Consider the following 23326-nt stretch of genomic DNA (forward strand, 5'->3'; position numbering starts at 1 on the left):
CCCTCAAACTGGGTTATATTAAATTACATTAATGTTAACATGCCTGAGACACAGATTAACCGCTGTGGAACATTTTGGCGACATACTGTAAGTACAGGACGACCAACTGACATCTCTGGTACCTTAACAAGGCTTGGGCTCTGAGCTGGTCTCAAGTCACCTGATCCCCCCCACACACACACACTCACACTCACACACAGAGTCTCACAGCCTCTCTCACACACACACAGCTCCGCGGCTCGGCTCCACCTCGCTCGGCGGGTGTGTGAAGAAGATCCAGCCCGTTATTTCAAGGTTATCTCCTGCAGGAACCTCACTTTTCGGATCCTATGGGAATTCTGATAACCGCAGTTTTGCTCTGGGCTGCCGTCGGAGGTAAGCATCTATCACACTGATTTACCAATGTGTGTGTGTGTGAGTGTGTGTGTGTGTTTATGTTGTGCGCTTAAAATGACGGTACAAAACGCGAGTGTGTGTCTCAGCAGGCTGCGCCGGAGACAAGCCTCATCTTTCACACACTCATGTGGTCCTTGGTTTTCTTTTATTACCGGCATGTGATAGTAGAAACAAACCAAACTGCATGTATTATAATAAGACTTTATGGAGCAGACAGAGTGTGTGTGTGAACCTAATGGCGAAGCCTCAGGGGGTTTAGACTAATAGGCTAAACAAAAGCGTTGTTACATAATTTCTTATGCGCCTACCTTTCTGTTTGTGTCTGCTGCTGGACTGACGCTGCTGTCACTGCTTGTAAGAGGACATTTTAAACACACATATTTCCCTGACCCCCAAACAGTCCTCTGGAGCAACATTAATGCGAATTAAAGCTCCGCACAGGTGAGCGGAACCGCGCACATGTGCGCGTGCGGCACGGTGACGTGCGCCAGCTGCGGCGAAAACGTGTTAATGAGGTAAAATAAGTGTAGGTGTTAAAATCAGGGGGAGATCTGCCTCCCACTGGGACATGTGTATAAAGCAGGGTAAATATTGGTCTGCAGTGGCTGTGTGTGGTGCAGTAACACAGGCGGTAACCTACATACAGCAGACTGTTCATAGGTTTAAGTGTATTTAGCTGGCATGGTGTGTGTGGAGGCAATTATTGTCAAACCCCATCCTAACGAAGCACAACTAAAGCTATAGTCTACATTTTAAAGGGATACACTTCGCCTCAGAAGCAGCAGCTGTAGGTAAAATAACAATCTCAGTGTGGCACTAAATGCCAAGATGAGGAGCAGCCTAATCTCTTTACTGCGCATCTCCAGCTCCTATAGCAAACTCATTTTAGTTCAGGGGCCACATACAGATAACAAGATAACAGGAGGCCAGGGGCCAGTTGCAGCCGCCCTGCACAGGTCAGGGGTAAGCAGGGGCGTGTCTAAAATTTAATGAAATTCAGGGAGGTGGAGCCATGATATAGTTTGTTTGTTTATTCTGTCCTTATCTAAACAAGGTAAAAATAAATATACACATGCAGTTATTAAACTGAACACAAGGTGGAGCACCCATGTGTGAAGGGCATATAGGTAAGCTCCAGGTAATGAGAATCAGGTGCATATGGACAATGCTGTCGCCCTTTTGATGAGCATATACAGATATATTGTTTCATCCAATCCAAAGAGTTAAAGCGCACTGGACATTGGTTTATTGTTAGCCAAGAACACACATCCGGAACAAGTTCACCCATTTGCAACCCAGTGGCTTGTTTAGAAATGTTGTTTAGTCAAAGTGTCACTACACAGGGCTTTGCTTCGACCTCTTCTGGGAGGTTCGGGAAGATTGTCCCCTAGCATTTTTATATTTCATAAAAAAAGCTCTATTTTGATGCTTTTTATGCTCTCTGGCATCTTATTTGCTGTAAAAAATTCCAGTAGCCTATAAATTCATTTATTTTCAGTGTGAATTAGAAATGACGGGAAAGTCCAACTGAAGGAGGAAGTTTAGTTGATTCAAAACAAACCCAAAACACACATGAAACTAACACACATTAAACATGGCTTAATAGCGACAATTTCAAATACAAGTACACAATTCAGCTTCACTATAACTCGCAGCATTCCCAGACAAAGCACTTGTCTTTATCTGGACACATTTTCCCCACAAATACAACATTCTAATGTTACTAGCACAGGCCTATGACATTTTACATTGTATAAATTAGCCTAACAGCTAGCAGACTTGTCCTCTTCTCATATAAAACCAGGGACAAATCAATTTTAAACAAAGGTAATGATACAAAATTTGGCTTCATTGTAACTCACGAGGTTCACTGACAAAAACAACTGTCTTATACTAAACACGTTTTCCAAACAAATACAACATGCTAACGTTATTAGCACAAGCTTATGGCATTTTATATTGTATAAATTAGCCTAGCGACGAGCAGATATTTCCTCTGCTCATATAAAGCCAGAATAAATCACACACAAGATTAAAATGCAATTTTTGTGGAGGCTTTATTGTTTTCACAATTTATTGTTTCATATCTGTGAAATTAAAGTAAATAAAAGCTTTGTTTCCACTGAGGGAAATGGTTTCAGTGGAAAAAAAAATGTGTCAATGCAGAGCCTACACCATAGGTACGGCGTTGATTCAAGGCAAAAGTATAAATTCCTCCTGAGCCTTCACAAGTGCATTAATATCAGGTGTGCAAAGGACTGGGTCCTTTGGCAGCCAGTTCTGGTCCCCAGGCCGTATGTTTGACATCCCTGCCCTATAGGCACATCTACTGCTGACTCAGATGTGGCTTTAGTTTGTAGTCCAGCCAACATGTTTTTGCTGAATCTATCAAGTCATTTTGTCCATCAACAAACTGCAGCCCTCTGACATGCACAGATGCTCTTGATTTCTAAATTTCTCACATGGAGTTTGGCTGACCACAGGCAGCAGCACAAGCCAATAAAACCAGCTTTAATTATGGGGCTGGGGTGTCCCAGCTTGGACACACACACCACATACACACACCATCATCACATGGACATGCAGAGCCTTACAGTGCCCAGCTGTAGGCAGCTCACGTGTCTACAGGGGGGTTCATCAGTGGCCAAGGTATCAATTAGTCCTATTGATCCTGATCTGTGCTGATCTGGCTGTGTGCTGACACACACTGCAGAGTGGAGATCACACTTACAGCTGGTACATGTGTCATGTGAGTGAAGGCAGCAGACGCACATGGGTTTGCAGTGTTGTGTCTCAGTCTTACCAGCAGTCTTTTTAATTTGTTTTATTTGCTTTGATGGTGTTAATTTGACAGAAAGCAGAATCATGTTTCTAAACTGACATTTAGATTCACGACTAAATGAAGTGCAGTAATTGGACACCATCTCATATTGTGTCTCCACCAGTCTTTGTTCCCGATACATAACAATAAAAGAGAAGGTCACGGGCTGATAGCTGAACACGGACTGTGATCTACTCTGACATTTAGATCCTTTCAAGGTATCTCCGTGAGAAAAGGCGTTGATGGCACAGCTCAGTGTGCCTTTAATGATCTACTGGCAGGCGGGGCCTGGTGACTGATTTAGCCCTGGTGGTGAAACTACCTGTGAGCTAAAGCCTTTGGGAATATGTGCATCCTGGAGGGAGAGGGAGAGGGAGAGGAGGTTAAGCTTCTTTGCTGTGTCGCTTTACCAAGGTAACTGTGCTTACCTTAATGAGGGAACAGCTACACCCACGCCCGTGCAGGACAAACCACTACTACGTAAACAAACTAGTTCATGTGTGGAGCTCTAGTTTGGTGCTTTTGCTGTTGCGTGAATGCTAAATGTATTGATTTTTCTCTCCCTGCTCTCTCTGTATCTCCTCCCTTGTTTCGTGCCTCAGTGGGAAGCCGGCCAGTAACCTCACCCCTAAATGATGCAAAGGTCAGAAACAAGTGCTTTTTATTTCCCCAATCTTTCAGTATTATAAAGATTTTTATCTAAATTGGTCAAAGTGTAATTGTGTGTGTTTGTTTTGTGCCTCTAGGTTGAATGTATTATTCAGGAGACGCTGAATGAAGATGGGTCTCCTCATGAATGTGGCCCTCAGCTAGCAGGTGATGTCTCTAATTATCTGGTCATCAGCACTCAGAAAACTGTATTTAAGGTTTGGAGCTTAAATAATTATTTAATAAGTCACCAATAGGAAATTAATCATCAACATTTGTTTGCCTCCATGCCAGCAATAGCTGTGACAGAGGCATTATGTTTTCAGGTTGTCTGTTCCATTCATATGAACACAATATCTCAGGAATGGCTTTAGGAAGTTTCTTCATTTGGCACAAACATCAACTTGGATTCAGGAATGAACTCTGTGACGTTAGTGGTCATGAGTCAAAAGTAAAGGTCACGGTGACCTCTTCTGCTTCATTCTCATGAACGTAATATCTCAAGAACACCTCGAGGGAATTTCTTGAATTTGGCACAAACATCCACTTGGACTCAAGGATAAACTGATTAGATTTGCATTGTCAGAGGTCAAGGTCACTGTAACCTTGTGTCCATCTCATTCATGTGAACACAATAAATTGTCAAAAGTTGCCAAATTTGGCACAAACATCAACTTTGAGTCAAGAATGAAGTGATTGGAATTTCTTGGTCAAAGGTCAAGGTAACTGTGGCCTTCCATCTGACTCATTCTCATAAGTGTCATATCTCGAGAACACCTCAATTGAATTTCGTCAAATTTGGCACAAACGTCAACTTGGACTCCAGAATGAACTGATAAGAATTTGTTGGCCAAAGATCAAGGTCATTGTGACCTTGCAACTTCTTATTCTCGTGAAGGCAATATTTGAAGATGGCCTGTTTCCTCAAATTTGGCGCAAACGTCCACTTGGACGGAATGAATTTGCACTGTAAATTGATGGTCCAACATCAACAATCAGGGTCACTATGACCTCACAAAACTGTTTTTGGCCATAACTCAGAATTCATACGCTAATTGTAACAACATTTCACGTAAATGTCTAATAGAATAAAATAATGATATAAAGTGAGAATATTATATATCAAAAGGTCAAAGGTCAAATTCTCTGTGACATCATAATGTTCAACAAAAACACTTTTTTTAATCATTATTCACCATCATATCTCAGGAACAGAAGGCGAGACATTTGGTCAGATACTGAATTGTTACACTAATCTTGAAAGTGGTGATTATTTCGATCTTCTGTGCTGCCGGGGAAAGATATGTGGTTTGACTGGTTTGTGAAGGCATACAACCATGAAGCCATTATTCGAACTGAAAATGAATTAATATGTAAAGTATTAAGAATGCCAAACATCCACGAGCAAATTTCTATTTTTCTCTTTGGAGACAAGACATTTGGAGATGACTTTTGATGGGCAGTTTTCAGAATATATGGACATTTTACAGACTAAATGTTTAATCGATTAATTTTCAGTTTAACAGTACATGAAAATATAATATGGCAAACTAATATGATTCATCTATCACAAGATATTGTTGTCTTATTTGCTGAAATTCACCATAATTCTAATCTGTGATGGGTGTTTCGACACACTCCTCTTGATGTGTAAAGACTTGACTGCATCTACAGAGCATTATGTACATATTTTGTTGGCTGTTTTTGGTGCAATGTTGTGTTATTAAAGTATTGTGTGCCATTATTTCTGCAGAGGAACTTGATGAAGTCCAAAGACATCAGGGTTTACTCAGGGAGCTGCAGAGGCTGGCTGGTGATGGTACGCACAAATTCACATTGACACACAACATCCACTGCTACAAAGTAAAACAGGTCTAATTTGGTTTTTCATTTAAAAGTCTTTGAATTAAATGGAATTAATAGTCTTCACCCTCAATCAGACACATGTGCTCATGCATTTTAACACCACATGGCACTGACCATTGCAGTCTGACTGTTGCAGAGAGAGACATGGAGCAAGACGACGAGAGGGAGCAATATGAGTACAACCTGGCTGATGATGAGAGCGACTTTGAGCAGGGGGATGAGGAGATGAAGGAGGAGAGAGACGTGACCAGCGTTCCAAAAGAGACAGAGGAAAAGAAACAAGAGAAGACAGAGGAAGACGACACCAAGAAGATAATGGAGGAGCCACGGATCGAAGACAGAGGGAGGGACAATGAAGAGGAGCGAGCCAAAGAGCTTGAGGAGCTGTTAGCTGAAGAGATCACCAAGAAAGGGAAGGAGGAGAAGAATGATGAGGAGCTCAAAGAACTGCTAAAGGAGCTGAAGAAGAAACGGTACGAGGCAGTGAAGGAGAGGGAGGTCCAGAAAGGCTCTGGAACAGAGCAGAAGAAAGAGGTGGAGGAGAAGAAGACAAAGGAGGACAAAGAGAAGAAGGGAGACACAGTGGAGGATTTGGAGAAGCAGAGGATCGAGGAGAGGAGGAAGAATGAAGTGGAGCTGATGGTGGAGAAGGAGAAGGTGGAGAAGGAGCTAAAGGAGCTGCTCAAAGAGCAGGACAGCAAGAGCAAGGCGGAGCAGGAGAGAAAGAGGAAGGAGAAGCAGGAGGAGCTGGACGAACTCGTCAGGAAGATGAAACGGGTGCAGGAGGAGGAGGAACAGGAGACGCAAGGCAAGACGAAAGAGGACAGCGTGGATGAGAAGAAAGCAGAGGAGAAGCGTGAGAAGAAGGAGGGGCATGACAACAAGGAGCCAGATGAGAAAACAGAGAATGAAGTCAAGAAGAAGGAGGAGGCAACAGACGTGAAGGAGCCGCAGCAGAAGAGAGTGATGGAGAAAGCCAGCGATGAGGCCACGCAGCAGTTTGAGAGGGAGAGGTACAAGGATGCGGAGGAGGAGGAGGAGGATGAGGACGAGGAAGATGAGGATGAGTACGTTAGAGAGGATGAGGAGGGGCAGGAGGAGGAAGACGATGAGGAGGGTGACGCAGAAGAAGATGAAGGGGAGGTAAGTTGGTGCAAATAACGTGACTATTTGTGTATCTGTGTGTTTGTAAGCCCACAAATTACAGTGTCATGATTGAGTATATATGTAGGACTAATCATGGATGGATTAATGAAGTGGCCTGCTGGGCACAGGCCCAGGGGCCCAAAGTGTCAGGGGGGCTCCTGGCCTTCATCTGTCACTCAAATGAACATATACAATAAAAACAAACAAAACATAATGGCTAAAGAGACACATAAAAACCACAAAGAGATGCAGAAGAAGTTGTAAGAGATACCACAAAAATATAAAAAGGGGCAAAACAGTCACAAAAAGACACACAACAACCATAGAGAGACACGAAACAACTGCAAAAAGACACACAACAACTACATAGGGACACAAAGCAACCAAAATGACTCAAAACAACAACAAAGAGACACAAAACAACCACAAAAAGACACACAACAACCATAGAGAGACACAAAACAACAACAAAGAGACACAAAACAACCACAAAAAGACACAAAATTACCTCAAAAAGACACAAAACAACAACAAAGAGACACAAAATTACCTCAGAGACACAAAACAACCAAAGTAGACACAATACAACCACAAAGAGACACAAAATAACCATAGAGAGACACAAAACAACCAAAAATGACTCAAAACAACCAAAAATGACTCAAAACAACAACAAAGAGACACAAAATTACCTCAAAAAGACTTTAAATTGCCCCAAAAAGACACAAAACAACAACAAAGAGACACAAAACAACAACAAAGAGATACAAAATTACCTCAAAAAGACACAAAACAACCAAGGTAGACACAATACAACCACAAAGAGACACAAAACAACTACAAGGAAATGCAAAACAATAACAAATAAAGAGGCAAAACCACCACAATGTCAGTGTTTCAGAATCAGAATTATAATCCTAAATACTTTCTTGATCCCTGAGGGAAAATTGTGATTTGTTACAGTAGCTCCAATGTAAAGAATAAAGAATCATAAGAAGTAAGAATGAAATAGAAGTATGTAAGAAGTAGAAGTAGAAGCATGTAAATATAAAGCAATAAAATAAAATGAAATAAATACAAATGAACAGTACATTAAAAACTACAAAAAAAATGTGCTATAGTGTTTAACACTATCTTCACAATTATCTTCACTCTGCTGAGAGTGTAAGTGTGAAATTTATCTACGATATATACATTAATAGAATAAACAAGAATAGAATAAGTAAACAGTAAACATAAATAAACATTTCTGGCGCCTGTGAAGGAGAGGTGGTGGAGCCTCCTGCAAGTTAGTGCCCAGGGGTCCGTTATCCCATGGTGCTAATGACATACTTACACATACCTATACCTGGACGAATATGTAACTACTGGGGAAAAAGTAGTAACAATGTTAGCGCTATGAACATCAGTTTTGACCATTGGACCAGCCTCTATGTCCTTATTACAGTGCAAGTCTGGAGTATACAGGCCATTTATTAAAGCATTCCCTTGTTCACATCTTATTCTCTGATGGATAGGCTGTGCAGGCTGCAAGTAATCAGTTGTCACCTCTTTGTGAGGGTAAATACAAAATAAATGCAGGGTGTTTTTGCTGCAATATGAACATTTACTGTTTCCATCTCAATGCTAGATGTCAAAATATAAACAGTAAGTACAATACACAGCAGTTTGTTTGCTTGAAGAGCAGTGGCTCTGAACTAAAGTTGGAATCCCCTTGATAAGCTGAATAATACAGCAGTTCTTGACTTAAAATGAATGTGGACCAGGGGCATAAAGTAGGGGGACATCAGTCCTTTCCCGAATTCCTACCCCCCACTTTTTCGGCATTATTGCTTGGACCACACCAGTCTTTGAACTCAACCTTAATTGTGACCTCAGCTACACACCTCTAAAGTTTAGTGACTGCATTTTGCACAGTTGTAACGCAATCCCAGGAACAAAAGTCTATCTCATAAACATTTGAACACCTGTCAAAGTATTCAATCATCATCATCATTGTAAAATTTCCCTCTACCTACCAACAGGTACCCAGCAAGTTTCATTGCAACCCAAAAACATGGACAAGACAATTTCATTGTTATTCGCGAGCTATGACATGAAGCATCGTGTCACTGTGTCCTGTTTTGCTCGGTCACATATTCTCGTGGCTCTCTGTCCACAGGAGCTGCTGGAGATTGAAGCAGAGCTGCGCAAAGTGGCTGCAGAGCTGAGGGAGCTTCGCAGAGGATAAGACACACAGACATGGACACACACACACACACACACACACACACACACACACACACACACACACACACAGCGGACTGACAAAACCCTTTGTTGCATTCACAGTCACACATTCAGCTCACACATTTTCCATTTTACAGCCTTCAAGTCCCCAGAGCACTCAGAGAATTGTCTTCAGATGTGAATCTGTAAATGGACATTAGTAGAAACTGTACATACGGTTGTTTCATTTCTGCTTTTAGATTGCCTGGAAAAGGCTGTCACTGTTTCCTTGATGCGTCTGAGTGTTGAGGAGAGAAAAAAAAGACACACTTTTCTAGAGAATCTGAAAGATCTTTGTGTCTATCTCCACTTGTCTCAATACCTATAAATGCTGTTTGTGAGGTAGACGGTTGATTTCACTTCAGTTGTGAACAGCCATGGATGCAAAGCATTCAGCACTTTGTATTCAAATTTTATTTTTGACTGCAGATTGCCGACCACACAAACACCATCATCTTTGAAATCTGAGTCATGAGTACTGGCAAGCAGCACTTTTGTTTTTTTCTCTGAAGGGTATCATCCTCGATGGTGTGTTCTCGATGGGAAAAAAACAGATTCCCTACCATGAGTAATATGTGTATTTCAATATATATATTTTGTGCAATAACTGATAACTATGTGTAAGCTGTTCCTGCTGTTCTGACTGTTAACGATACGTATTACTGATATTTCTACACAGGAGTAAGTCATTATTTCCTCTTCGTTTCTTCGATGATAAAGTAGAAACAAGGATTGTGTTTCATTTGGCTCTCGCACTGTTAAAACCAGACTGTTTGTGACGAACCAGGGTGACACGAACAAAACACAGAGGAAGTAGATCAGCGTTAAAGTTCTGCACAGGGACACGTGTGTCGGATGTTAGGTTTGTCTTGAGCGTGGTTAGTGTTTGGCCACAGGATGTTATGTACTTAGAGCTTAAAAGGTCTAAAAGTGTCACTTCAGGTTCTCAGCCAGCTTTGCACTCTTATCTTAACAAGCCAAGGAGGAGTCGAGGGAAGAGGGAGTCACTAAAGCCATTTTGATGTCTTTTGGTAATAGCCACACTGACAATAACATTGATAAACGCTCTGTAGTGTTCACAGATTTCATGGCTGTCATGTCATTTGTGTAAATATCAGATATCACGTCTGTAAGCCAAGGTCATAGGAAATATGAAGCAACAACGCCCCCAAGAGGACACTGGGTAGAAATGCACACGGTGCAGGATTAACAGGGTAACCACTGGACGCCCACTAAACTGCAATAACACAATATAGACTACAGCACATGTGAATGCAATAATTAGCCAAATAACGAATTATTTCATGTATTTTAATATGTTGTCAAAGTGCATCATAGAGTACTCATATAGCAGATATATAATCTCTCTTTTTCTACACAGCCAAGATTTACAATACATTAAAACACTGGCAGAGTAGCCGGTGGGTCAGCTTGTGTAAACACGTAGTGATGACACACAGGATCAGCTCATTATTGTCTGTTCCAGCGATGAGGTGTTTGTTCACTTGAGAATAAATGAAAAAAAATTAATGTACTGTCGTTTTTTTCTTTTTCTATATTAGTGCAAAAATGTTTCCACAAAATGTATCTTACAAACCAGCAAGAAAGACGCAGGAAATGTCTGCGGGGGAGGGCGTGACACGAGGCCATAGAGGACATTTCGAACAACAGGGAAAAATATGATAACAAAAACACCATTTGTAATATTACTGGCCAATCAGAGTGCTGTATTTTGTGCCTGCTGTATCTTCTTCTATGCTACCCGTCAATCAATAAACGGAAAGTGTATTAAGCCATCATGTGCCTTCTGTTTTTGCTTGTAAAAAGAGCAGAAAATAGCTCACAATTATTAGTGTGATTTACAGACGGTACAGTTTAATGTACAATTAAAGTTAAGGCTTCCTTTTGGTCCCAACATAAGAGTGAAAAAGCCAGTGTCATTGACTTCATTTGTCCTGGGAAGCTGATGAAACACAGTGCAATCCACGCTGTGCTCCTGAGGTGACTTAAAGGCCAGTTGTTGCAGCAGATGGACCTCCTGTAGTCTGTGTTGACTCGGGAGAGCCGGTTGCCTCGGGGCCAGCAGAGGCCTGTTTGTCCAACACTGACTCAATGTGGCTGAGCAGAGAGGAGAAAAACTGGGGCACTCCTTCATAGCCTGACAATGAGAAGAGTCTATGAGTACATCACTGTGTCTGTGTGTGTGTCTGTGTGTCTGTGTGTCTGTGCAGGTGCAGTACCTGGGAAGATGTTGATGTCGATGACGGTGAGGGTGTGTGTGTGTATGTTGACGATGACGTCCACGCCGAACAGGGCCATGCCAAGCTGAAGTCTGAGCTCTCTGACCAGGGCGGCCATGGCTTCAGAGCTGGGAGGAGGCAGGCATGGCATCTGCTCGTCCAGCTTAGAGGACAGGAGGACACATTATTGGGGTGGATCTCACCCCAGAGAGGTGCCAAATGGGTTGGGGCTGACTGGTGGAACTACTGTTAAGCCATATGTGCAACCTAAATGACACCACTGAACAGTTTTGCAGATATATTAGGAGTAGGATATTAAAACTGAGAAAATTGATCCAAAACAGTATTGCTTTACTCCTGACTTCATCTGAAAGAATTTAGGAAATACGATGCCACTTGTCATACTTACTGCTGTGAGATCAGAGTTTGACTCTGGCTTGGACACCTGATGGCTGTTGAAGAAAATGGTCTTCCTGTCTGGAGGCAGAGATAAATTACAGTATGAGTGGATACAGGGAACAGATAGAGCAAATACAAAACAAGGTAGAGTAACATAGGGCAAAGCAAGTCACAGCAGGACATGACATGTCAGGACAGGACAGGAAATGATACAATGAGATAAGGGGGAAAAAAGGAAAGGACAACAGAGGAGAGGACAGAAAGGGAAGGGAAGGGAAGGAAAAAGACAGAGAAGGAAAGGACAATGGTAAAGGGTTGAAGGAAATGACATGGTAGGAAAGGAAAGGTAAGAAAAGGAAAGGACAACAGAGTAGACGAGAGGAAAGGGAAGGAGACACGAAAGTAAAGGGGAAAAGTAAATGATAAGGCAGGAAAGGACAAGGGAAGGAAAATTAAGGAAAGGAAAGGACAAGACAGAAAAGGGAAGGAAAGGAATAGACAAGACAGGGAATGGAAGGAAAGGAAAGGAAAGGAAAGGAAAGGAAAGGAAAGGAAAGGAAAGGAGATGGCAGGAACAGAGAAGACAGGACAGGACAGGAAATCATAAGTTAAGAAAGGAAAAGGACAACAAAGTAGAGGAGTAGAGGACAGAAAAGGAAGGGAAGGATAGGGTGACAAGAAAGGGAAAGTAAAGCAAGAAAAGGACAAGAAAGGAAATGTCAAGGGTAAAATGGTGAAGGAAATGACAATGTAGAAAAGGGAAGGAAAGGAAATGACAAGGTAGGAAGGGAAAGGGAAGGTAAGAAAAGGAAAGGACAACAGAGTAGACAACAGGAAAGGGAAGGGAAATAAAGAAAGGACAAGACAGGAAATGGGGAAAGTAAACAATAAGGCAGGAAGTGAAAGGAAAGGAAAGGAAAGGAAAGGAAAGGAAAGCACAAGACAGAAAGGGGTGAGAAATGACATTAAAGGACAAGGAAGAAAAGGGATTGAAAACAAAAGGACAACAAGATAAAGATAAGGAAAGGAAAAGATGGCAGGAAAATTGAGGAATGGAACCGCCAAGACAAGCAATGAAAGGAAAAAAGTAAAGGACAAGGAAAGGAAAGAAAAAAGAAGAGAAGACAGGAAAGGGAAAGGAGAGGACAAGATAGGAAACAGAAGGAAAACAAAGTAAAGGACATGACAGACAAGGAAGGAAAGGGCAAGACGGGAAAGGGAAGGAAACGAACTGCCTGGCAGGACAGGAACATAAATATCTATATATCTGTAAGTCTGTTGCAGACTGACCACAGGGACCGGAGGGGAAGTTCTTGAGTGACGGCCTCTCTACACAGTAGTGTCTGTCTCCCACCACAAACATCTTGTGCAGAACAGCCCCGTGGTTGACGAAGCTCTGGAGCACACAGGGAGGACGGATATCAGCCAGACACCCCGCACTGAAAATCAAAGACATCTGCAACACACACAGATATCACACAGACATTAGGACAAACAGAGAGCAAATAAATAACAGTTATGAACATACAAACAAGACTGCATTGGTACAATGTTCGCATAAACCACTCACCTCATGGGAAAGGGAGCCGTGTGCCACTCTGGTTTTACAAACTGGGGTCAAGAGAGCAAAGGAGAAAGTGTTTATGGGTTCTGTGATACTTGACGAAGGCAGAGTCTCTGCAGAAAAATACACCCCACACACTTCTAGTGGATCATAAGTGATGACTGAGAGGGTTTATTTCTGTATGTCTATACATCGTTTGTCTAGCGTTAAACCCCCCACCCGAAAAAAGCCCAGTCTGCTCTGATTGGTCAGCATTTCCAGGTCTTCAGTATCTGCACTCTCAGCGTCTCTGTAACATCACTACAGCTAAATATGATCCGAAATCCAGGAGAAATGAACAACGTCAGCATCCAAGAGGACATGTTTCCCTGACGTTAGCATGTAGCTACGTTTAGCAGTGTACTTGCAGCCAGGGAATGACTGTAATGGAGTATAGCTGCGCTGCCTACCATGAAAAATCAGCAATAAAAGCTTCTAAACACAACTGGACTTGCTCCAGTAGGAATATGAGCCGAAATCTGGGAGAATTAATAACACTGGCAACCAAAGAGCATATAAAGAAATAAGGTACAAACTGATGTCAGCTTGTTTTGAGAATACGGTGGTCCCCTTCAAAGTTAATTTAAACGCTCTCAACTTATGAAATTGAAAATATAAGAATGAAATACGTAAGCAAGTGAAAGTGAACTGACTGAGAGGAAAGCTTAGGCCCTGGGTCATCACAGCCTGTTGAATAGATGACAGGTCACTGACACTGTGGATCTCGAGGTAAGGAGGACTGCAGACGCGCCAGTCTGTTGAACAGAATATAAGAAGGGTGGGTGTTTATATCTATTAACAGCAGTATACTACAACATACACTGTGAGGCTGCAGTTCACCTTGGAGTGAATTGTGCAGCTTGCTCATGATCCGATAAGAGGCAAAGCGGTCTAAGAGTTGAGTCATGGCAGGCAGGGGGTCCAGGAGAACTGTACTGGGATGAGCCGACACATAGCTCTGTAATTTAAAGCACAGATGGAGAAATCCTCTCACTTCAAGTAACTGCACATTGACAAGCAGCTGCATGATAAAATTCAATATTTCTCTTGGGACAGATGCAAAAAGGAGGTCCGTTTACAACACAGTCTTACCTGGAAGTTGGCAAGGAGCTGCTGCGATTGGCTGTCGTGCTCAGCCTCCACAATGACATCAGACAGCTTGTGAACGATGACGTCGAAGGGTCCCTGGGGCCCCAGTGGCTGCGTGAGGTCGATCTGATGGAGGAAAAATCACTATTGAACTACCAAGAGGCACTACTGAACTACAGTACCACTATCCATCCATCCATCCATCCATCCATCCATCCATCCATCCATCCATTTTCATCCGCTTATCCGAGGCCGGGTCGCGGGGGCAGCAGGCCGAGCAAAGCACCCCAGACGTCCCTCTCCCCAGCAACGCTTTCCAGCTCCTCCTGGGGGACCCAAGGTGTTCCCAGGCCAGATGAGATATGTAATCCCTCCAGTGTGCTCTGGGTCTGCCCCGGGGCCTCCTACCAGTGGGACGTGCCTGAAACACCTCCAGCGGGAGGCACCCAGGAGGATCCTGATCAGATGCCTGAACTACCTCAACTGACCCCTTTCAACGCGAAGGAGCAGCGGCTCTACTCCGAGCTCCCTCCAGGACAGTATCACTATACTATTTATATTCATTCATTTGTTTTCCGTGACCATTTATCCTGTTAGGGGTTGCTGAGGGGCTGGAGCCTATCCCAGGTGACACTGGTCGAGAGGCGGGGTACACCCTGGACAGGTTGACAGACCTATCACAGGGCTGACACATAGAGACAGTCACATTCACATCTACGGACAATTTAGAGTCACCAATTAACCTGCTCGTCTTAGGACTGCAGGAAGCTGGAGTACCCGGAGAAAACCCACGCTGACATGGGGAGAACATGCAAACTCCACACAAAAGGGCTCCCCCACCCCAGGATTTGAATAAGGACCCTCTTGCTGTGAGGCGACAATGCAAACCACTGCACCACCGTGCCGCCCCACTTTCAATATTGCTCATCTTTAATTTGGGAGACTTGAAACGGGAAACCGATGTAGAAATGATCAACTATCACAAACACTGAACATATGAACCAACTCTTGTTTAGAGTCAGATTATACTCTGTATCACTTTTGACTCTCGTGTTTCATTCGCATCTGTCATTACAGACCAGTCACTGCAGGAAAAGCAGGTAGAGCAGGCAGAGAGATGAGAGCCCTTTTCAACAAAGGAGCCCTGTCAAAGGCATAACAAAAGATAGTGCAGCAATTAATCTTATTAGTTACACATATGCTTAATGAGTCACAGTTTCCTCTGGAAGCTAGGTCTATTGTATATCATGATACGGTACATAACATGAAAGATTTCAGCGTGAAGTACTTGGAATTTTTATGCAATAATAATTTAAAGATCCTGTTTATGCTAGCTATCATACTTGAATAGCGTGTTTCTAATTTCAGTTTAGCTCACCACAGACACGTTAAGCCACTTCTCTAAATAATGCCAAACATTTGTGACATGATGATTTATGTCCTGGCACACTTTCCTCTTTAATTAAAATAACGGTTTGTATTTGTACACCACCATAACAACACATGGCTGCAGTTTTCACTGCTCTTCATATAGTAGCAGGTTTCTGTGAACTGTGAACCCAGGCTCAGACAATATTAAATGTGGTTTAGAGACTGACTGAGACGACTCAACTTCTCTGCAATTACCTGATTTGTTTATTGTAATTTGACCGTTTTGATATGTGTGCTAGCTTCTTGTGACATGTGGGCAAAGGTGAAGTCATTACTGTTGTGTGTAAATGTCTATCGTGCTCCTGTTCAGATATTCACACGCGATGAAATGTCTGAGCAGCTACAATCAGGCAGACATTGTTCACGGCGTTTGCTGCAAACAGATTGTAGGCGTGGGCTGCAGGTGGCAGTGACATGGATTAGTAAAGTTGCTGACATGTGTGCATGACACATGTGTGTGTGGGTGGACAGGGTTCCCAAACCGCTCTCACATACCTCTGGAATAAAATTCTATACGTGTATGTGTGTGAAGGTGTTACGACATCTATGTAAGGAAAACGACGCATAAATACAGACATCAATCTATCTTCATTTGTACACGGACATAAACATTATGCAAAGATGAGCACATTCACACAACACACACACAAACAATAGCCTCACACTTACATATTGCCTTTCTTCATCCCTTCATTTTAAACTGTAAAGATTATATGATTTCATGTATATGTTTAGACACCTACCTCCACCACTTCCACTCCATGGCCCCTGCAGAGAAAAAGATGGTGATAATGTTTATGTTTTAACACTGATGATAACACATGGAGTCTTCTGACGTCAAACAGGGTTGTTAATGAATAAAGCTTCTCATGCAGTGTGGACAGATTTTCATTGCTGGTGATAAAGAGTTGCACAATTATGTACACTTGATTATAGTGAGGGCGTTATTACGACAGTTTCTTTAAGATAAAATGAAATGATTATTTTTCAATGGGACCCTCTTTACTATCTATCCAGGGGCCCCATAGGAGAGCCTGAATGAGCTCTAAATTAATCTCAAAAAGTCAAACACCGGCTGCAACTTACGCACAGAAGTCTGCAAAGGCGTCCAGGTTCATCCTCCTGCGCTTCTTATCGCTGAGCCAGAAGCCAACCCTGCGGCCCGACATTTGTCTGTGTGTCCGGGGGCCACCAGCAGCCAAGTGACAGCAGGCACACTCAGGGATGTCAGGGTCGCAGCCTCGCTCCTCTCCATTCAACCCTCCCCTCCTGATATTCCTGCTGCTTCCTGCTGGTGTCTTTCACTAAAAGACTCGAAGCTTCTCCAGATTCACAACTTTCGCCCACAGGTGGAAAAGGGAGACAGAGAGAGAGAGAGAGAGAGAGAGAGACAGAGACAGAGAGGGAGCCAGTCTAACTGGTAAAGTCACTTGACTTCCTTATTGCTGCCATCCAATAATAAGAGAGGCCAGTGGTGGAGCTGCACCGCACTCACATATAAATGAAAGAGAAAGTAAAAAATCTTGCAGGGAAGTAACTCCATTATCCTGTTTATCGTTCAGCTCAGACATGCTGTTTCCTATTAACTGACAAAGGAAAAGAGAATAGTTTAGGAAGATATAAAGATATATTAAAGTGTTGCGAAGTTCATCTGAGGTCACGAGGAGGAAACAATGTCGCGCGGTTCAAACGCAGGTTTCGACCGACACATCACCATATTTTCACCGGAGGGCCGCCTCTACCAAGTCGGTAAGGCACACGCTTTGTCCGGGGTTTTAGAGCTGGATCATGATTATAGGCTACCTCCTAATACACAAGAGAAATCTGCTACCACTACCAGCTGATACTTTGGATTATTAATACAAATTGTGTGTGACTGCAGGATTATTATCATGTAGCTGCAGTGGTTAGCGTGTCCAGTGGAGTGCAGCTATAGAGTCAAAACTTGCACCCACGTTTACTCATTTTAATGTTATTTTTTAAATACACTGACATTTTAAAGTAAAATTCAGCTCTCAACTGGATATGAATCCACAGGTTATAGAAGTGATACTCAACTGGCCCACAACAGGGTGCCAGGTGGCCCAGCAACCATTTTCTAATCCCATGCACCCACCCAGGGTGAGGTCACAGGGCAGCAGGCTAAGTAAAACACAGCAGACCAGGGATGTCAACTGGCTCACCAAAGGGTCCAATCTGACCCACTGGATGATTTCGCACACCTCATATTGATGCACTTGTATAAGGTGTCAGGTCATCTGACCTGGGGCTCCTGGCTGTCCCACGCTTCAGATTTCAGCTCAGGGGTGATGGTGCCTTTGCTGTGTCTGCCCTCAAATTGTGGAACAGCATCCCCCTCTCACTCAGATCTAGATCTGCCCCCTCCATTAACTTGTTTAAGTCCAGGCTCCTTCTACTTTTATTCATTAGCGTTTGAGTCCCCCAGATGTGGGCTTCCCTGATGCGTGCCTGTGTGTGTTGTGTCTCTAAATGTGTGAGCTGTGTACCTGACAGTTATGTTGCCTTTTATGTATGTGTTTTTAGCATTTTATTCCTTTTGTACAGCACTTTGGTCAATGTGACCAGAACACAGCTCTCTGAAATAACAATGAATACTGTCTGTGGTCAGATTTAGAGAAATTGAACGTTGTGCTAAATATGTTCAACCAGCAGCTTCAGTACAAAAGACTTCTATCATGAAACAATATGGCAGGGGATGACCTCACCTGCTGCTTCAATAGCTTCCACTTTAGTGAAAAATTATGAAAAAATGCACATGAACTGAAAGTGAGGGGTGGACTGACTGAACGTGGAAAACCCGAGACATACTGTTGAATTTGCACATATTTTTCGTAGGATATCGCTGGCACTAAAAAAAGGGAAAATCTGAAGGGGTTGCTATTTATAGGTTAGTGAGTAATGTTTTTTACTGGAGATCAAGTAACTAGACCCAGAACTAAAATAAGTTTGACACCCCTGCTCTAGATGTCCCTCTGCCCAGCAAAGCTTTCCAGCTCCTCCTGAAGGGTCTCGAGGCGTTCCCAAGTCAGACAAGATATATAACCCGTCCAGTGTGTTCTGTGTCTGCCCCTGGGCCTCCCAACAGTTGGACGTGCCTGGGATTTCTAATTCACACTAACAATAAATTAATTCACACAGGAATTTTTCGTACTTTTACTGTGAATAAGATAGTGACCCTCCCCCAGGAGAGGTCCAAGCTAAGCCTCCAGTGTCTTTAAATCCTCAAGTGTCTTTAAATCCTAGAAATGCCTCTGTGTACCCCTGACCTGTGCAGGGCTCCTGCAACTGGCTCCTAGCCTCCTGTTATCTTGCAAAAGTGGCCCCCTGGGCAAAGCAAGTTTGTTAAATCCTGTTATGTTCAATATTTGTGGTGTAAATAGCTCTCAAACTGCTGGGATGCTTTGTTCCTCAGATGTATCTTCATAATACTGATGTGTTTGATGAAGGAGCAAACATGCAGTTCTCCATGGATGAACAGGATATCAGATCCAGCGGTCTTATATTAAGATACTATTCTGTTTGTTTATTTTCTGTCTCATATGCTGTGCTGCAGAGTATGCCTTCAAAGCCATCTCCCAGAGCGGGCTGACGTCTGTGGGGATCCGGGGGACAGACAGCGTTGTGGTGGTCACACAAAAGAAAATACCTGTAAGATATCACACACAATCACTCACTCAGACGATGATGATCTGAGTTCAAGCGAAACACTGAAGCCTCACAGGAGTCCTGACTCCAGCTCTTTGCTGACTTGACACTGAACAAACGCCAGCTCTCACATTACCAAGCTAAAGACTACTTTATTTTCCTTTTACAAGAGCACAAGATAAAACTGTATTTGGTCCATCCCCTGTCAATTTAAAGGTCTAATCATCATAATCATAGATAGATAAGTCTGAGTAATTCATATCCATGTAAATGCAGCGCTGATTTGTCCACACGCACAGTCATACACTGAAGTGTGTTGGCACAGTATCACTTTATAGGTTGGATGTGACACTCTTTCCTTTTCCTGACTGCAGGACAAGCTGCTGGACTCTACTACTGTGACCAACATGTTCAAACTGACCCCTCGCATTGGCTGTGTGATGACTGGGCACGGTGGTAGGTATTCATCAACACACACACAGCACATCTTTGACCAGGTAACTGTGAGACTTTGATATAACGACCATGAACAAATGTGACTACGATTAAGATGACGTTTGTTTTATTTCACATCAGAAAGCCTGGCATTTTTGTGTCCTTAAATGAGGACGAGAAACAACTGGTATTTAAGGCATTACAATCTGTTATCATTCTTGTGTAACCGTCAACTTTCTCCTGTCTTGTGCAGCGGATAGTCGCTCCCAAGTTCACCGGGCGCGAGTGGAAGCAGGAGAATGGAAGTATAAGTTTGGCTATGACATCACAGCGGACGTGTTGTGTCGCAGGTTGGCGGATATCTCCCAGGTCTACACACAAAACGCCGAAATGAGGCCTCTAGGCTGCTGTAAGTGAGGGTCATGATTTCTGCCTTTTGGTGTTCATTGGTTTGTTTATACTGCTCTTCATCAACAACTCATTCTTTCTTTTTCTTGTCTTTTTTAAAAATTTGTGAGCATACAATGTCTCACACACTCAGGATGGGACATACCTGGTGCTACTGTACCAGTTTTCTGCTGCGTATTTGCATTATTATCTGACCTGGCCTTGATAGTGGCTGCTCAGGACATTGTTCCCTTGTCTTTGGTTTCATTTCCGTCTTATTACATGGCTTCTTTATTCCCTTTTAAGCAACTAAAAATGCCACTGAAGTGTAACAGCTTGCAAGGGATCATTAAAAAATGTCTGAATACAGTTGGGGACATCTTCCTCATAATGGTGTAACGGTCTTGCTCTCTCCATCTCTCATCCTCCTCTGCTCTCGTCAGGTATGATCATGGCGGCCATAGACCCCCAGCAGGGCCCTGTCCTGTTTAAATGTGACCCCGCAGGTTACTACTGCGGCTTCAGAGCCACAGCGGTCGGTGCCAAACAAACAGAGGCCAACAGCTACCTGGAGAAGAAACTGAAGAAGAAGCCTGATCTGACCCACGACAGAACAGTACAGGTAGAGGGAAACTGACACTTCCATTCACTGAAAGTAACATTTAGAGAGGCTTCTGTGTGTTTAGACTTATCAGCACACTCATTTAACTTTCTTTCTTTACAGATGGCTATCACATGTCTGTCCTCTGTGCTGTCCTTGGATTTCAAGGCCACTGAGCTGGAGATTGGCGTGGTCACTAAGGAAAAACCTAAGTTCAGGTAACTTCACTCAGACCTACTGTAAATTTACTTAAGACTAGACAATATTCGCCTTATTGACTGTCAGTCGGTTAATAAGATGAGATTCACCAATGGCTGATGTTGTCCTGTTGTGTCACATCAATTGTGTGGAAGCTAAAAAGCAGGACTCAGTACTAACAGGGTCCCATAGTCCTGGGGACAATAATTAACATGTTTGGGATCTTTTCACAGCGATATAAAATGATATTAGAGACAAAATTATGATATATATAAAAGGTTTTTGAAGCATTTAGGTCATGTTTTCTTTTAAAAGAAGATATTTTACATGTGAACAGTCATATTAAAAGTTGTTTCGTAAATTTGTTTGATTCATTTAAGTGAGCATTTAAAGAGGCTGTCTGATGCCTTAAAAACAGTTCAATTATTTATTTCATAATGAAGACTCCAATCCTTGGCACAAATGGGAGAATTAACATCAGCAAAAAATTTAAGTTTTAAGTTTTGGTGTTTGGATCCCAAAAATGCAGAGACAGAGTCAAGGACAGTTCTTGGGGTGTTTATTGAAAGAATAATGCCTCAAAGAAAAAAGGCAAGAGGCTGGAGGTGGTGGCTGAGGGCTGACTGGTGTTGCAGGCGAGGTGGCAAATTGTCCAGGAGATCCACAGAGGCTGAGCGCCAGAAAAACAGTAGCACTGGAGACTGCAGGCAGGCATACTGGAAAACTATACACAGGGAAAAAAACTCAGGTCAGTCCGTACTCTAGATAACAAAAAAACTCAAGTCACAAGATGCTCTGGTGAACAAGGGAATCATCAGGGACTCATAATTACCAACTGCAACGGGATAATCTGGCACAGAAGTGGTGTCTTGACCAGGCTTTTATGGCAGGAGTGATTACTGATAAGAATCAGGTGTGCATCGTAGTGAAGGACCTGCTCAGCCAGCCACACCCTCAGCTGCCCACACACTGCCGGGGAGAAAAAACAGAAAGGAGGAGAAAAAGAAAACACAGAACAACCCCTAAATACAAACCAAGTAGCTGTCACCATTGTGCATTTTCTTTTAATATGATTAAAGCACTGACAAATTACTTTTCATTTTTATTTTAGTCCTGTGAAGTAGGGCTTTTGTGAGTTATTAGCTCACGTCTGTTACCTCCTTATCCTTCGTTTGATTCCTCTTTCCTCTGGTTGTTATTCGCATTTTCACTTTTCTTCCCTCACTTTACCTCCTCTCTCCGTCCTGTAGGCTGCTGACGGAGGAGGAGATCGAAGCCCACCTGGTTGCCATAGCAGAACGGGAGTAAAGGTGCCCTCACAAACTTCAGACTACTTCATTCTCAGTGCGCTTGATTTAACCCAAGTCAACAGTCTGAAGACAAAAGTACACACCTGTGTGTCCAGGATGATAAAACATACACACAAGGAAGAAACTCTGTTATAAAGAACTGATGTAGGTTGGATTAGGCTTTATTTTGTAAATTTCAGTATACACAAGTAAAGCAATGATTAAATTCTGGCACATTAAACCATATTTAGCAACACGTTCCACCTCTCTAACATCATATTTCCATGTTTGAGATACAGAAATTTATGGATTCTACTAATTTTGTATGACTGTTTACAGAATGTTTTCCATACAGCTCATTTGTTTGTAACAGCAGCCTCATTGTCATCTCCACACTTTTGTAAAGTTGCAAGAGACATCCATCAAACTCATTGTCAGCCCCTCTAACACAACTGTTATAATAAAATAGAATAGAAAAGATGACTGCTTCTGGTTTGCTTTAAATTAATAACAGGGTGTCTACAGGTCCTTAAAAGGTCATTAAATAGTCTTGAATTTGAATTTGTGAGTTCTTAACTGCTATGAACATTTTATGTAATTTCATTTATGCATTTTTAAATTTCTTTTTGTGAAAATGAGTGAAGCCTTTCTGTGTAAAAGTCCACATTTCTAATCTTACAAATCTTTAAAAACCTTTAATGCTGTCATTTTACTTCATACGTGCACTTACCTGTTGGCAAAATGTAAATTTAACTGTCTGATACCTGTAGACACTCTGTGAAAAGTGCATTGACTCTCATCACTAGAATGGACAGACGGTTTGCATTTCTCTCCCAAACTTTA

General features: G+C 42.6%; 3 protein-coding genes and 1 long non-coding RNA gene across 4 annotated transcripts; 2 read left to right on the plus strand and 2 right to left on the minus strand.

Annotated features, from left to right (window-relative positions):
- The first annotated feature begins 177 nt into the window (after positions 1–177).
- Positions 178–10941, plus strand: LOC117259816 (uncharacterized). The gene is made up of 6 exons (XM_033631574.2): positions 178–375; positions 3820–3860; positions 3964–4033; positions 5619–5684; positions 5868–6874; positions 9039–10941. The coding sequence occupies exons 1-6, from the start codon at positions 330–332 to the stop codon at positions 9105–9107; spliced, it is 1299 nt and encodes a 432-aa protein (XP_033487465.2). The 5' UTR covers positions 178–329; the 3' UTR covers positions 9108–10941.
- LOC117259817 (inositol-tetrakisphosphate 1-kinase-like) lies at positions 10143–17281 on the minus strand. Its single transcript, XM_033631575.2, has 10 exons — positions 16994–17281; positions 16651–16675; positions 14480–14602; positions 14228–14345; positions 14041–14142; positions 13355–13395; positions 13075–13240; positions 11795–11862; positions 11386–11548; positions 10143–11303 (listed from the first exon to the last, which is right to left on the minus strand). The coding sequence occupies exons 1-10, from the start codon at positions 17074–17076 to the stop codon at positions 11152–11154; spliced, it is 1041 nt and encodes a 346-aa protein (XP_033487466.1). The 5' UTR covers positions 17077–17281; the 3' UTR covers positions 10143–11151.
- A 151-nt stretch (positions 17282–17432) lies between these two features.
- Positions 17433–22963, plus strand: LOC117259818 (proteasome subunit alpha type-6-like). The gene is made up of 7 exons (XM_033631576.2): positions 17433–17656; positions 19482–19576; positions 19948–20029; positions 20262–20417; positions 20839–21017; positions 21120–21214; positions 22445–22963. The coding sequence occupies exons 1-7, from the start codon at positions 17581–17583 to the stop codon at positions 22500–22502; spliced, it is 741 nt and encodes a 246-aa protein (XP_033487467.1). The 5' UTR covers positions 17433–17580; the 3' UTR covers positions 22503–22963.
- Positions 21732–22449, minus strand: LOC144462760 (uncharacterized). The gene is made up of 2 exons (XR_013490984.1): positions 22027–22449; positions 21732–21918 (listed from the first exon to the last, which is right to left on the minus strand). It is a non-coding gene; the product is annotated as an uncharacterized LOC144462760 (long non-coding RNA).
- Positions 22964–23326: the final 363 nt, after the last annotated feature.

The sequence above is a fragment of the Epinephelus lanceolatus genome, chromosome 4 (genome assembly GCF_041903045.1).
Source record: "Epinephelus lanceolatus isolate andai-2023 chromosome 4, ASM4190304v1, whole genome shotgun sequence".
Taxonomy (NCBI): Eukaryota; Metazoa; Chordata; class Actinopteri; order Perciformes; family Serranidae; genus Epinephelus; species Epinephelus lanceolatus.

Bases quoted from the DNA above. Each gene is read 5' to 3' on its own strand.
- LOC117259816 (XM_033631574.2), top strand. From the start codon at position 330: ATGGGAATTCTGATAACCGCAGTTTTGCTCTGGGCTGCCGTCGGAG. The intron at 376-3,819 runs GTAAGCATCTAT...TTCGTGCCTCAG, and splicing joins GCTCTGGGCTGCCGTCGGAG to TGGGAAGCCGGCCAGTAACC. The intron at 4,034-5,618 runs GTGATGTCTCTA...TTATTTCTGCAG, and splicing joins ATGTGGCCCTCAGCTAGCAG to AGGAACTTGATGAAGTCCAA.
- LOC117259817 (XM_033631575.2), bottom strand. From the start codon at position 17,076: ATGTCGGGCCGCAGGGTTGGCTTCTGGCTCAGCGATAAGAAGCGCAGG. The intron at 14,143-14,227 runs GTGAACTGCAGC...TCTGTTCAACAG, and splicing joins GCTGCACAATTCACTCCAAG to ACTGGCGCGTCTGCAGTCCT. The intron at 13,396-14,040 runs GTCAGTTCACTT...TCTTGACCCCAG, and splicing joins GGGCCTAAGCTTTCCTCTCA to TTTGTAAAACCAGAGTGGCA.
- LOC117259818 (XM_033631576.2), top strand. From the start codon at position 17,581: ATGTCGCGCGGTTCAAACGCAGGTTTCGACCGACACATCACCATATTT. The intron at 17,657-19,481 runs GTAAGGCACACG...GCTGTGCTGCAG, and splicing joins GGGCCGCCTCTACCAAGTCG to AGTATGCCTTCAAAGCCATC. The intron at 19,577-19,947 runs GTAAGATATCAC...TCCTGACTGCAG, and splicing joins TCACACAAAAGAAAATACCT to GACAAGCTGCTGGACTCTAC.